The sequence below is a fragment of the Culex quinquefasciatus genome, chromosome 2 (genome assembly GCF_015732765.1).
Source record: "Culex quinquefasciatus strain JHB chromosome 2, VPISU_Cqui_1.0_pri_paternal, whole genome shotgun sequence".
NCBI classification, from domain to species: Eukaryota; Metazoa; Arthropoda; class Insecta; order Diptera; family Culicidae; genus Culex; species Culex quinquefasciatus.
In genome coordinates, this window is record NC_051862.1 from 213835559 (window position 1) to 213850726 (window position 15168).

The window sequence follows — 15168 nt, forward strand, 5'->3', positions numbered from 1 at the left end:
GGTAACAGCAGTCAGCATTTGCAGGACAATTTTCCGCCTAACAAAAACGAAGAAGACACACTTTCAATCACCTCTCTCGCGCGCTAAAGCACTTCCTTCCACGTCATCAAATTGTAATTTGCAGCAAAGCCGAGGCCGAGGGGTTGATTAAGTTGATTTACAAGTTTCTTAGCGTGTCAACCTCTTGACTCGTTTTAGGGGGGGTAGCTGGAAAATCCGGGAAAATTAATTTTCCTTTTTTAAGATTTCACGTGGGTAGCAGAGAATGGCTGGCACGTGTCAAAAATCAATTTTGCACGTGGTTGCCAAATTAGTTGAATTTTTAATTCAAAAAATTGTGCGTCACGTGGGAAGCCAATTCGAACGAACTCCAATTGGCCTATCAAATCCGTTCTCTGGCACGTGAAGAGGAGCCTTTCGTCAACACAAAGGGGGCAGATTAATCTTCACTTGCGAACTCTTGACACATCCTGAAGGGGGGGCGGAGATGTCTCCAATCGAGAGGAGAACAATAGCGGGGGTCGTCTCGAGCCTCATCATCGACGTAATCCGAAGAGAGAAAATCATGTCCGACAAGGACTTCGAGGCCAAGTGGCCACTCCTCGTCTATAGGTCGTCGTCACTTCTCGATGAAATAAAGCACTCCTTCCGGTTAATTGTGTTTACGAAAGCCCTCTTGGAGGCAGAGAGAGAGAACGAACTCCCACTTTCCACGTTTCCCAAGGTCCTTGGCCCGCCCGGTAGCATTGCCTGTTATTGTTATCTTTTCATTCGTGCCAGGGCCGCCGGAGCATGACCAGTTCAGGCCTTGTTTGGTCCACACTTCAAGGACACACGGTGCACGGAACAAAATCCGGTTTGCGGAATCGCAAACTTTGCTTCCGATTTGCTCTACCAATCGCAAACCTCCGTTCACACCCGTCAGCAGGAAGCATTGCTTCCAATATCGCAAACGGTGATTTTCGATATCGCAAACGTAACGCCGTAACGCATGCCTGCCAAAAGCACGCAGCACGCAGCCACTACAATATTTACTGTTTTGAATTGACCGTTGCTTTTCAAATTTTGGATGGAAATAAGAAGAAGAAGAGGTTTCAATGTTTTTATTTATTTATTCATAATTCAAAACAAAATCAAAGCAATTGTGTGAGTGGTTTACTATGAAATTTTGATTCTATCAGTCGTCAATTGTTCTGTTCTGGTCGTCCTGGATGTCCGCGGGGCTGCAGGTTACTGCTGGGCGTCGGTGCCGCCGTTGGCATGTTGCACTCGTTGCTGCTTTACTTGCCAAAGTCTTTGTGGTCTGCACCGCGGCAACTATGTTTTCGGTAATGATTGTACAGGTCCTTCTCGTGCTCGGTGACGTCGGCGGCGGGGCCACCCGGATAGAGGTGCTGAGACCGGTGCAGCGTGCTCGGGTCGTCGATGTGGCTGATTTCCAGCGTCGCGCAACGAGCTGGCACGTCCCTTGAGCGGATTCGCGTACCGCCAGAAGTTCTCCTCGTCCTGGAGGTTGACCGCCGACCTTCACCTCGAGAATTGACTTGAGCGGAGTGGCCTCCACTAGAAGACCGTCTGCCTGGAACAAGTCCTCAGAATCTCGGCCATCAGTCGGATCTGTGAAGGTGTTTGCAGAACTCACGGTGCAATTGCGAGCCGTAGACTGCGAAAGAGAACACCAAATTAAATTTCAATATTATCGTTCCTCGACTTTTCTGGAATAAAAAAAGAACTCTGAAATTCTAACATTTTTATTGAAAAAACGGAATCGGGCCCTATTTAACCTTACAGTTTAAATTCTCTGAAAATTCTCAAAAACTCTCTAAAATTCTTTAACATTCTTTAAAATTTTCTAAAACTTGCAAACATTCTCAAAAATTTTCAAAAATTCTCAAAAATTATCAAAATTTCTCAACAATTCTCAAAAATTCTCAAAAATTCTCAAAGATTCTCAAAAATTCTCGAAAATTCTCAAAAATTCTCAAAAATTCGTAAAAATTCTCAAAAACTCTTTAAAATTCTCAAAACTTCTCAAAAATTCTCAAAACTTCTCAAAAAATCTCCAAATTTCTCAAAAATTCTCAAAAATTCTCAAAATTCTCAAAATTCTCAAAATTCTCAAAATTCTCAAAATTCTCAAAATTCTCAAAATTCTCAAAATTCTCAAAATTCTCAAAATTCTCAAAATTCTCAAAATTCTCAAAATTCTCAAAATTCTCAAAATTCTCAAAATTCTAAAATTCTCAAAATTCTCAAAATTCTCAAAATTCTCAAAATTCTCAAAAATTCTCAAAACTCTCAAATATTCTCAAAATTCTCAAAATTCTCAAAACTTCTCAAAATTCTCAAAATTCTCAAAATTCTCAAAATTCTCAAAATTCTCAAAAGTCTCAAAATTCTCAAAAATTCTCAAAATTCTAAAATTCTAAAATTCTAAAATTCTAAAATTCTAAAATTCTAAAATTCTAAAATTCTAAAATTCTAAAATTCTAAAATTCTAAAATTCTAAAATTCTAAAATTCTAAAATTCTGAAATTCTAAAATTCTAAAATTATAAAATTCTAACATTCTAAAATTCTAAAATTCTAAAATTCTAAAATTCTAAAATTCTCAAATTCTAAAATTCTAAAATTCTCAAATTCTAAAATTCTAAAATTCTAAAATTCTAAAATTCTCAAATTCTCAAATTCTCAAATTCTCAAATTCTCAAATTTTAAAATTTAAAATTCTAAAATTCTAAAATTCTAAAATTCTAAAATTTAAAATTCTAAAATTCTAAAATTTAAAATTCTAAAATTTAAAATTCTAAAATTCTAAAATTCTAAAATTCTAAAATTCTAAAATTCTTAAATTTAAATTCTAAAATTCTAAAATTTAAAATTCTAAAATTCTAAAATTCTAAAATTCTAAAATTCTAAAATTTAAAATTCTAAAATTCTAAAATTCTAAAATTCTAAAATTTAAAATTCTAAAATTCTAAAATTCTAAAATTTAAAATTCTAAAATTCTAAAATTCTAAAATTCTAAAATTCTAAAATTCTAAAATTTAAAATTCTAAAATTTCTAAAATTCTAAAATTCTAAAATTCTAAAATTTAAAATTCTAAAATTTAAAATTCTAAAATTCTAAAATTCTAAAATTCTAAAATTCTAAAATTCTAAAATTCTAAAATTCTAAAATTTAAAATTCTAAAATTCTAAAATTCTAAAATTCTAAAATTCTAAAATTCTAAAATTCTAAAATTCTAAAATTTAAAATTCTAAAATTCTAAAATTCTAAAATTCTAAAATTCTAAAATTCTAAAATTCTAAAATTCTAAAATTCTAAAATTCTAAAATTCTAAAATTCTAAAATTCTAAAATTCTAAAATTCTAAAATTCTAAAATTCTAAAATTCTCAAATTCTCAAATTCTCAAATTCTCAAATTCTCAAATTCTCAAATTCTCAAATTCTCAAATTCTCAAATTCTCAAATTCTCAAATTCTCAAATTCTCAAATTCTCAAATTCTCAAATTCTCAAATTCTCAAATTCTCAAATTCTCAAATTCTCAAATTCTCAAATTCTCATTCTCAAATTCTCAAATTCTCAAATTCTCAAATTCTCAAATTCTCAAATTCTCAAATTCTCAAATTCTCAAATTCTCATTCTCATTCTCAAATTCTCAAATTCTCAAATTCTCAAATTCTCAATTCTCAAATTCTCAAATTCTCAAATTCTCAAATTCTCAAATTCTCAAATTCTCAAATTCTCAAATTCTCAAATTCTCAAATTCTCAAATTCTCAAATTCTCAAATTCTCAAATTTAAAATTCTAAAATTCTAAAATTCTAAAATTCTAAAATTCTAAAATTCTAAATTTTAAAATTCTAAAATTTAAAATTCTAAAATTCTAAAATTTAAAATTCTAAAATTCTAAAATTCTAAAAAAATTCTAAAATTCTAAAATCTAAAATTTAAAATTCTAAAATTTAAAATTCTAAAATTCTAAAATTTAAAATTCTAAAATTCTAAAATTCTAAAATTCTAAAATTCTAAAATTCTAAAATTTAAAATTCTAAAATTCTAAAATTCTAAAATTCTAAAATTCTAAAATTCTAAAATTCTAAAATTCTAAAATTCTAAAATTCTAAAATTCTACAATTCTACAATTCTACAATTCTAAAATTCTAAAATTCTAAGATTTTAAAATTCTAAAATTCTAAAATTCTAAAATTCTAAAATTCTAAAATTCTAAAATTCTAAAATTCTAAAATTCTAAAATTCTAAAATTCTAAAATTCTAAAATTCTAAAATTCTAAAATTCTAAAATTCTAAAATTCTAAAATTCTAAAATTCTAAAATTCTAAAATTCTAAAATTCTAAAATTCTAAAATTCTAAAATTCTTAAATTCTAAAATTCTAAAATTCTAAAATTCTAAAATTCTAAAATTCTACAATTCTGAAATTCTAAAATTCTAAAATTCTAAAATTCTAAAATTCTAAAATTCTAAAATTCTAAAATTCTAAAATTCTAAAATTCTAAAATTCTAAAATTCTAAAATTCTAAAATTCTAAAATTGTAAAATTCTAAAAGTCTAAAATTCTAAAATTCTAAAATTCTAAAATTCTAAAATTCTAAAATTCTAAAATTCTAAAATTCTAAAATTCTAAAATTCTAAAATTCTAAAATTCTAAAATTCTAAAATTCTAAAATTCTAAAATTCTAAAATTCTAAAATTCTAAAATTCTAAAATTCTAAAATTCTAAAATTCTAAAATTCTAAAATTCTAAAATTCTAAAATTCTAAAATTCTAAAATTCTAAAATTCTAAAATTCTAAAATTCTAAAATTCTAATTTCTTAAATTGTAATTTTAAATGTATTTTTGTATTTTTGTATTTTTGTATTTTTGTATTTTTGTATTTTTGTATTTTTGTATTTTTGTATTTTTGTATTTTTGTATTTTTGTATTTTTGTATTTTTGTATTTTTGTATTTTTGTATTTTTGTATTTTTGTATTTTTGTATTTTTGTATTTTTGTATTTTTGTATTTTTGTATTTTGTATTTTTGTATTTTTGTATTTTTGTATTTTTGTATTTTTGTATTTTTGTATTTTTGTATTTTTGTATTTTTGTATTTTTGTATTTTTGTATTTTTGTATTTTTGTATTTTTGTATTTTTGTATTTTTGTATTTTTGTATTTTTGTATTTTTGTATTTTTGTATTTTTGTATTTTTGTATTTTGTATTTTTGTATTTTAGACGTGTGCTCTTCCGATCTTATTTTTGTATTTTTGTATTTTTGTATTTTTGTATTTTTGTATTTTTGTATTTTTGTATTTTTGTATTTTTGTATTTTTGTATTTTTGTATTTTTGTATTTTTGTATTTTTGTATTTTTGTATTTTTGTATTTTTGTATTTTTGTATTTTTGTATTTTTGTATTTTTGTATTTTTGTATTTTTGTATTTTTGTATTTTTGTATTTTTGTATTTTTGTATTTTTGTATTTTTGTATTTTTGTATTTTTGTATTTTTGTATTTTTGTATTTTGTATTTTTGTATTTTTGTATTTTTGTATTTTTGTATTTTTGTATTTTTGTATTTTTGTATTTTTGTATTTTTGTATTTTTGTATTTTTGTATTTTTGTATTTTTGTATTTTTGTATTTTTGTATTTTTGTATTTTTGTATTTTTGTATTTTTGTATTTTTGTATTTTTGTATTTTTGTATTTTTGTATTTTTGTATTTTTGTATTTTTGTATTTTTGTATTTTTGTATTTTTTTTTGTATTTTTTGTATTTTTGACTCCTTCATTTTGTTGACCCTGTTGGTTTCCTGCGAGGTGACCCGATTCGATTGAAACGAGAAGGCGAGAAAATTTGCGCCGCATAGCATGTAGGAGTCTGAATCGTGCGGGTGTGCACCGGCCAAGCAGAAAATCAACAAAGAAGCCGTCGTTAGTACTCCTTAAGAATTTTTCAACCCAAACATGTTTCCCTCATGGTTGATCTAATCGAACTAGTCAAACTAGCGAGGTTGACCGTTCTCGATGCTGAACTTCAGTTTATTAATTTACTAGGCGCAATTTACTTTTCTGCGTTTCTAAAAGTTTTACTTACTTTTGTGATATTTCCAACAAGGACTGGTCCAACGGAGAGGGGGTCGGCGACTCATTTCCGGATGCTTAAAAACGACGGCAGTCTCAGGCCGCTTGTTCCTCCAAGTGGCTAACCTATTGGCCAAATTCACCGTAAACAGCGTGTACTCATGAGACTGTCCTTGGTGGGGCAGGCACCTGTGCGGGAGTTCGCAATCCCGAGTTGCTTGATGATTTTCCTACAAAGCACAAAAATAGTTAAGGTTATTGGAACTGCTTAAACATTTAAAGTTCTTGCACCCGGAAATTTCCGGGTGAGTCGCCAAAAAAACTTACCCGAACTACGCTCAGGAGGAACAGGTCCAACCCGCCAGGCTCTGCTTCCCCCATCCCTTTTCCGGTTCCATTCAATCATTCTCACAGATTTTTCTGGAAACTGCAACAGGCTTGGCCATTGGGGCCTTGGAATCGGCCGTATCGAACTGGACCGCGGCCGTTACTCCTGTTGGAGATTCAGCAGCTTTCCGCTTTCAGAAAATTTTACACACACACAACTCACATACGTTCACGGAATAGCGGAACCGTCAACCAACGCAGTGTCCGGCCTGAATGAATACGGACCACAATCTTGTGATCGATTCAACACAAATTCTCACCAAAACATATCAAGGTTAGTTTTTTGGTGTTTGTTTTGAATTTGGAAATCGCGCGCCAGCTGATTCTGACAGCGTAACGCATTGGCTGCGGCAGACGAAGGAAAAAATGGGCCGTAAACATGATGTTTTCGATTTCGCAAACATTTTGCTTCAAAATTGAAAGCATTTTTTTCGATAGTGCAAACATTTTTCATGATTTCGGAAACGTCTAATGTTTTCGATTTCATCGCTAAAAATTTTCGGATCCGCTGACCGGATTTTGTTCCGTGTGAGAAACACTCGCAATCAATTTTTCGCCATCTTGACAAGTTCTGAGGCGGGGGAGCAAAGAATCCTCGAGGAGATCACTTCTGGAAAACGTCCTGGAAAATGTCAATTTGTCATCCTTCCCATTGTTAAGGCTGTCGCTGAAAGACCTTGATATTGTCCGTTTGCCCCCGTGGATTTTGTAAACAAATGATGGGAAATAAATAGAATTAATTTTGTGGGACTGAGGTGAAGACAAAAAAGGACTTCGTAGTTGATGTAGTTGAGTTTGATAACATTTTAAAAAAGCACCCTGTCATGATCACCCTCCTTGAAGGTGGCAAACTCCCCAATCCGGAACGTATCAAATTTCCATAACTTTATTACACTCTCCAGATTCCAACCACACTCAACGGCCAGGCCAAGTTGGTTAACCTTCCGGATGCAATCTCTACGGCTCTGGTAGCTATCCTCAGACGCAAACTCTTGCCCACAAACATGGCAGCAATTTTGATCGAGCTCAGTCATTCAAAAAGCAATAAAGATGACAACCACTTAGTCGTAGCCCACCTCCCGTGCCGGGCCTTCTCAAAGGAAGGACTCCATGTGAGGCGTGGGAAGTGCCGATATTGGACTTAGCCCGGCTGGTGTTGCTTCTCGAATGGACGTCGACGACGTTGCTCTTGTTGTGTCAGAGGTTTATCGTACATTCTTCAGCCGGTTGTACAACCATTTCTGAAGAGTGTCGTCATCATCGTCATGTACCAATTGTGTACGTACACTCCGACAGTGCAACTTCGGCTTGTTTGGTGAGGAGGTTGCCACAATCTCACTTCAAGACCTTCGAGCTCAACACTGTAGAAAAAGGACTTCTCTATCGCAACGGCAGCTGAAGTAAAGTGACTCGGAGCACGTGCTGTTGTGAGATGAAGAATGACATGCTGTTGATTAAATATCGAATATATCAATATTAATCCACGCACACACACACACACACACCCAGCTGGCTCACCAGATCTCAACACATATATTCTGCCTCAAAATTCAAGGAAGCGACATTGAGCCGTACGCGTTGTTGCAGCAGAAGATATCGATTTTACGATTAGTTCCCAGAACCACGTTTGAACTCTGGGTGAGCGAGAAGTGTGTCTTCAAGCGGCAAATACACACGATATAACAAGTTGGGTCTTTTGAAGTCAGGGCTGGGGTGAGGGCTCCCTTTTCATTGAAACATGTGACACTTGCTCGAAGGAGGTTGAGCACTTGATTGTCGTGTTGGATGCACACTGTTGTAAGCGTTTTGGTCAGTTTGTAACGATATAAATCTGTTTTTAAATATACAAAAATCATTACGACCGATAACAAATTTGTTATAATTAACAAAAAATGTGTTTGGTCAAGTATTGATCAATATTAAAAAAGTATTCACAAGTAATCTCCATCTGCTCGGGTTGTCGGAATCTCTGATTTTTTTTTGTTTGCTTTAAGTTTAACCATGCAAATAAACTTGGCATAAGCAGTAAATTTTGACAATTTTGACAATTTTGACAATTTTGACAATTTTGACAATTTTGACAATTTTGACAATTTTGAAAATTTTGACAATTTTGACAATTTTGACAATTTTGACAATTTTGACAATTTTGACAATTTTGACAATTTTGACAATTTTGACAATTTTGACAATTTTGACAATTTTGACAATTTTGACAATTTTGACAATTTTGACAATTTTGACAATTTTGACAATTTTGACAATTTTGACAATTTTGACAATTTTGACAATTTTGACAATTTTGACAATTTTGACAATTTTGACAATTTTGACAATTTTGACAATTTTGACAATTTTGACAATTTTGACAATTTTGACAATTTTGACAATTTTGACAATTTTGACAATTTTGACAATTTTGACAATTTTGACAATTTTGACAATTTTGACAATTTTGACAATTTTGACAATTTGGACAATTTGGACAATTTGGACAATTTGGACAATTTGGACAATTTGGACAATTTTGACAATTTTGACAATTTTGACAATTTTGACAATTTTGACAATTTTGACAATTTTGACAATTTTGACAATTTTGACAATTTTGACAATTTTGACAATTTTGACAATTTTGACAATTTTGACAATTTTGACAATTTTGACAATTTTGACAATTTTGACAATTTTGACAATTTTGACAATTTTGACAATTTTGACAATTTTGACAATTTTGACAATTTTGACAATTTTGACAATTTTGACAATTTTGACAATTTTGACAATTTTGACAATTTTGACAATTTTGACAATTTTGACAATTTTGACAATTTTGACAATTTTGACAATTTTGACAATTTTGACAATTTTGACAATTTTGACAATTTTGACAATTTTGACAATTTTGACAATTTTGACAATTTTGACAATTTTGACAATTTTGACAATTTTGACAATTTTGACAATTTTGACAATTTTGACAATTTTGACAATTTTGACAATTTTGACAATTTTGACAATTTTGACAATTTTGACAATTTTGACAATTTTGACAATTTTGACAATTTTGACAATTTTGACAATTTTGACAATTTTGACAATTTTGACAATTTTGACAATTTTGACAATTTTGACAATTTTGACAATTTTGACAATTTTGACAATTTTGACAATTTTGACAATTTTGACAATTTTGACAATTTTGACAATTTTGACAATTTTGACAATTTTGACAATTTTGACAATTTTGACAATTTTGACAATTTTGACAATTTTGACAATTTTGACAATTTTGACAATTTTGACAATTTTGACAATTTTGACAATTTTGACAATTTTGACAATTTTGACAATTTTGACAATTTTGACAATTTTGACAATTTTGACAATTTTGACAATTTTGACAATTTTGACAATTTTGACAATTTTGACAATTTTGACAATTTTGACAATTTTGACAATTTTGACAATTTTGACAATTTTGACAATTTTGACAATTTTGACAATTTTGACATTTATCAAACCGCCCTGAATCCAGTTCCGGCTGACAGTTTTGAGGCAGCAGCTGCTACTCACCGGTCATCAGCAGATCCAAAAGCTTCCTCTCACCACCTCCTGAACCAACTCTAGTCCATGGAGGTCATGACATTAATCAAATCTCTGCTCCGCTCTCCGGCTCGATTACTGCTCAAGTCAACGTTGTCGCGCGCGTTTGTGTCGGTGACCACGTGGTTGCACCACACGTGGCAACGGGTGACACCAGTTATTTTGAGTTTTGGAATCCGACAAAAAAAAACAACCTGTGGTGAGCCGTAAATCAAATTTATGGTTTCAATTAGTGTCTGCTTTTGGTGGGGAGAGAGAGTTTCACTTTGGTGATGAATTATTGCACGAGGGGGCCACGTGGCGCGCTGATTGCACGACACATCAAGGATTTTGAGGTAACCGCAAAATAGATTCGCGGAAGTTTGAACACGGAAGAAGACAACGACTGGGAACTGGGAATTCCTGCTGGATATTGTGGTGTTTGTCACTGGTGCATCGTTGTGGTTTAATTAGGCAGAAATTGTTTGTGGTAGGATGGAGACGTTTTTCGCGGTCGCCACGACACGTGTGAGGATGCTGTTGCAGAGTTACTGTGGGCGTCTCGTGGTGACTTTAAGATTAAAGTTCAAGATCTGATGTTACTTATCGATTTTGATATGCTTATAAGTATCAGAAGGTTAAATATTTTGAAAATAAAAAAAAAACTAACAACAATGTAAGTCAAAAGCCCAACTCTAACGCAACAAATAATCCCACCTTAACTAACTCCCCGACACAGTACACGATAAACTTTTCCATTTTATTTCACGATAGTTTGACTAACAGGGAAAACTTTTCCCCCCAGCGTATAGCCTTTGTGTGTGGGGGAAACCTCGCAACTTTTGTAACGACTTGGCCCGCACTTATTTTTACATCTTGGGTCGATTTGCATCCTTGTAGTCGCCAACATACCTGTGTGTGTATGAGGGAGTGGCTTGTTGAGAAGTTATAGTTCCCAGTTTGCCTCCAACTTTCCGTTAGGAGCTGCACCCACTCTATCGGAAGTAGGGGAAAGTGGGGCAAGTGTAACAAGCTAAGGAAATGCTCGTTATAACCCATTAAAAACGTGAAAAATTTGTCGGATTTTTTTATAATCATCTTATTCCAGGTCTTGACTAAGACTTTGATAGAACAGGTTTTTGAAAAATCCAGTTTTTGGACTGTAAAAAACTGGTTTTAAAATTTTTGATTTTCCGTGCGTTTTACTCAACTAGTGGGGCAAGACGAACAACCCGTTGGGGCAAGAGGAACAATGCATGAAACAACATGCTAATTTGCTAACAATTGAACTGTTATCACTTAGATACATCAGATTACAATGTATTTGAAACGTTTCTTTAATTTTTAGATAAAAAAATAATATTTTACTAAAAATTTTATCGTTTTTACAAAAAAAAATAATACTGAGATGATAAATAGTAAATTTTCATGATATCACTATATTTTGTTTGGAAATTTTTTGTTAACAATTATTTATCAGTTTTTAAGTACTTTTAAGTATTTCTTTCCCAATAAAATATGTTGTTGCAGCAATTCGTATTTTTTTCCATACTAAAAATCTATATGGTACACTTGCCCCACCTGAACAAGATTTTTTTAAAGTTCTCAACAAAAATAACCAAAAGTTAAATCATACTTTGTAATAGGTGCAAGTCATTGGTAGGGACACTACTGATCTAGGAAAAATTGCATTTTGAAAAAATTGCCATTAAACGAATCCTATGCCTTATTTTGTACTTTCCAAATATTATAAGAAAACAAAGGTTTTGAAAAAAACTTCATTAAAACTTATGCTTCGTGGCGTTTACGTCGTTTTGGCGGTTATTTGGTAGTAGAATCAGCTAATTGCATTGCTAGCAACAATTCCTCATACTGAAAATAATCAAAATTGTAAAAATTACGGCCGTACGAGCGATTGTTCCTCTTGCCCCATATGGTCGTCTTGCCCCACCTTCCCCTATTTAAGAGGAAAGGATAGAAAAAGTCGAAGTGAAACTTTTTGTGGAAGGTTGGGAAAAATGTTTTAAGCTTTATAAAAAATTTTAAAGGAAATTAGTTGTTAATTTAAAAATAAACCATTTGTTATTATTTGTGTTTTTGTCACTTCCTTATTGACAGAAAGTGATCTAATCTGATCATATCTGATCTAATCTAATCTTTTCTAATCTTATCTAATCTGATCTAAATTGATCTAAACTGATTAAGTCTGATCTAATTTGATCTTTTCTGATCAAAAATAGCATTGTATTAGGACAGACATGCCTCGGTTTAGAACCGCAACCCGAGGCGTGCTTAACTGAAGCACAAAGTTTATGGGATTTTGGCTATATCGGAGACATTGACTATAATCGAATGAAAAATCATACAAACATCAAAAAATTATATTGTTTTGAAATCGGGAAGATGGCAGCTATCCATTGAAATTTCATTTACATCAAAATTCTCGCGAAAATTCCTATTTTTTCTGTTTTTTGAAAATACAATTTTATACTCTTAAAAAATTCTAAATATTTGTTATTGCAATATCGCGTTTTCATCATATTTCGGATGTCTTCAATATTGTTTAAAAAAATACTGAAATTTTTCACAAAACTACGTATTTGGGAAAATTGCTGAAAATTTCAGTTTTTTGCAATATTGGCATCAAATGATTGGGATTTTTTCATACATTTTGAATGAAATAACAACATTTTTTTGAAAATACACAAATTTTGCACAAAACTACGTATTTTTGATAAAAATACTGTAATTTTTTTTCACAATAAGGGTATCAATTGATTGAATTTTTTTTATACATTTTGAATTTATGAAAATACTAAAAAAATCACTAAACTACGTGTTTTCGAAAAAAAATACTCATAGTTTCAGTTTTTTATTCAATATGGGTATCAAATGATCGGGACTTTTTCATACAATTGGAATGTAATAACAACATTATTTATAACACCTAAAATTTTAACAAAACTACGTATTTAAAAAAACACTCAAAATTTCAGTACGGAATAATCGGAATTTTCTCAAACTTTTCTAATGAAATAAATTTTGAAACTTTGAAATTGTGAGTATTTTTTAGAAAATACGTAGTTTTGTGATAATTTTTAGTATTTAAAAAAATGATACTATGTTTAAAGGTATGAAAAAATCCCAATCATTTGATACCCATAATAAAAAAACAAAAATGTTGAGTATCTTTAAAAAATACGTAGTTTTGTGATTTTTTGGTATTTTCAAAAATTGTTGTTATCAAATTCGAAATGTTTAGAAATCCGATCAATCGAAACCCATTTTGTTAAAAAACTAAAATTTTGAGTTTTGTTTTTTCAAAAAAAAACGTAGTATTGTAAAAATGTTTAGTATTTTCAGAAAAGATTAATACATTCGAAATGTATGAAAAATCACTATCATTCGATACCCATATTGCGAAAACATGTTTTTTGATAATTTTTTCGAGATACATTGCATTTTCAAAATACAGGAAAAATACGTATTTTTGTGAAAATTTTCATGTTATCATAAGTGCAATCGATAGCTGACATCATCACGATTTCAAAACACTATAATTTTTTTTGTCAGTGTGATTTTTGATTTGATCTAATTTGATCTAATTTTATTTATTTTGATCAAGTTTGATCTAATTCAATCTAACTCGATTTTATTTGATCTAATTTAATCTAATTTTATCTTATTTAATCTAGTTTGATCTAATTTGATCTAATTTGATCTAATTTGATCTAATTTGATCTAATTTGATCTAATTTGATCTAATTTGATCAAATTTGATCTAATTTGATCTAATTTGATCTAATTTGATCTAATCTGATCTAATTTGATCTAATTTGATCTTATTTGATCTAATTGCAATTGTCTCTTAATGGTTTCCGATATATTTTAACTAAGTTTGAGATAATAACTGTTTTAGATCAGATCAGATTAGATCTGAGATCTAATCTTAATTACTGATGTCATATCTTATCAAATTGAATCTAAAAAATACCAATATCACAAAGTGACACCTTTCCAACCCTGTTTTCCCTACCTGTTGGCACCTTCCATGTAGTTTCCACGTGGTGGACAGCAGTGTGAAGCTTATTGGCACGCACCCAATAGTGGGAAAGCAAAGTGGAGGTTGAGGCAGTTGAAGATGCTGTCCAGGTGAGTGCGAGTGGGAAAATACTCAAGTGGCACTGCAAGGGTGAACGAGCTTGGAGAGTTCAGAGGAGAAAAAAAGAGGTAGTTTCCTCCGTAACTTACAGGAAACTTTGAGCAAGGAAGAGGCGTTGAAGTGTTAACAAGGTACCTCGGTGTAGTATCAAAGTTTGGGCTCGCACTGATGGCCAGTTGACTTATGGTTGTGTGGTTAGGGTGAGGACTATTTGTAGACGGATGCAGGGGGAAAGTTATTTAAATTTACATATTCGTAAATTTCTGAGACAAAATGTGCAAAATTGTTTAATTTTTTTCTTAACTCAGTTGAGCTCAATTAAAATTCCACAAAATTATTCAAATTCGATAAAATGACACCGGTGCTTTTGCAGAAAGCCAACAAACGCAAGTGTACCATATCGTTTTATGAAACGAGGCGCCATAAAATAAAGTACCCAAATCACGCACCTCGTTTGCCGAGCAGACAAAAAACCGCACACGCACACGTGTCTTCTGAAATTGCCACGTGTGAGCCCCTTAAAAAAAAACAAACCCGGAAAATATCCGGAAAATGCCATTACTTTGACCTAAATGGCCGTATTTCGCTCAACTTGAAGAGAGTGCTGTTACTCGAAGCGCGCTTTTCAACGACATGATGTTCCGGGAAAAAAGACTACTTGGGGAAGGGGGATCGTCTGTGGGGAAAAATTAAACCAAAGAGTCAGTTGCTAAAAAAACCCATCTCCGACCCCGTGCCGAAATTGGGGCAATTTACTTCAAATGCGAGTGGTAGCGACACGAAATCGGGACGGTACGAGATTTGCCGGGAGTAATCTGGGGTGAACGGAAATTTACATGTTCACATGGATGAGATGAGAAGTGTGGGATAAAAGCGTTGAATTGCTTGGAATGGGAAAAAGTTTGGGATGAAAACATGGGAGGGGAAAATTTCCCCCGAGGAGCAATCA

At 31.5% G+C, this 15168-nt stretch overlaps 1 protein-coding gene across 1 annotated transcript; it reads right to left on the reverse strand.

Moving 5' to 3' along the window:
- Positions 1-1607: 1607 nt before the first annotated feature.
- Positions 1608-6577, reverse strand: LOC119766945. Its single transcript, XM_038253580.1, has 3 exons — positions 6413-6577; positions 6099-6315; positions 1608-1663 (listed from the first exon to the last, which is right to left on the reverse strand). The coding sequence occupies exons 1-3, from the start codon at positions 6464-6466 to the stop codon at positions 1608-1610; spliced, it is 327 nt and encodes a 108-aa protein (XP_038109508.1). The 5' UTR covers positions 6467-6577.
- Between the last annotated feature and the right edge of the window lie 8591 nt (positions 6578-15168).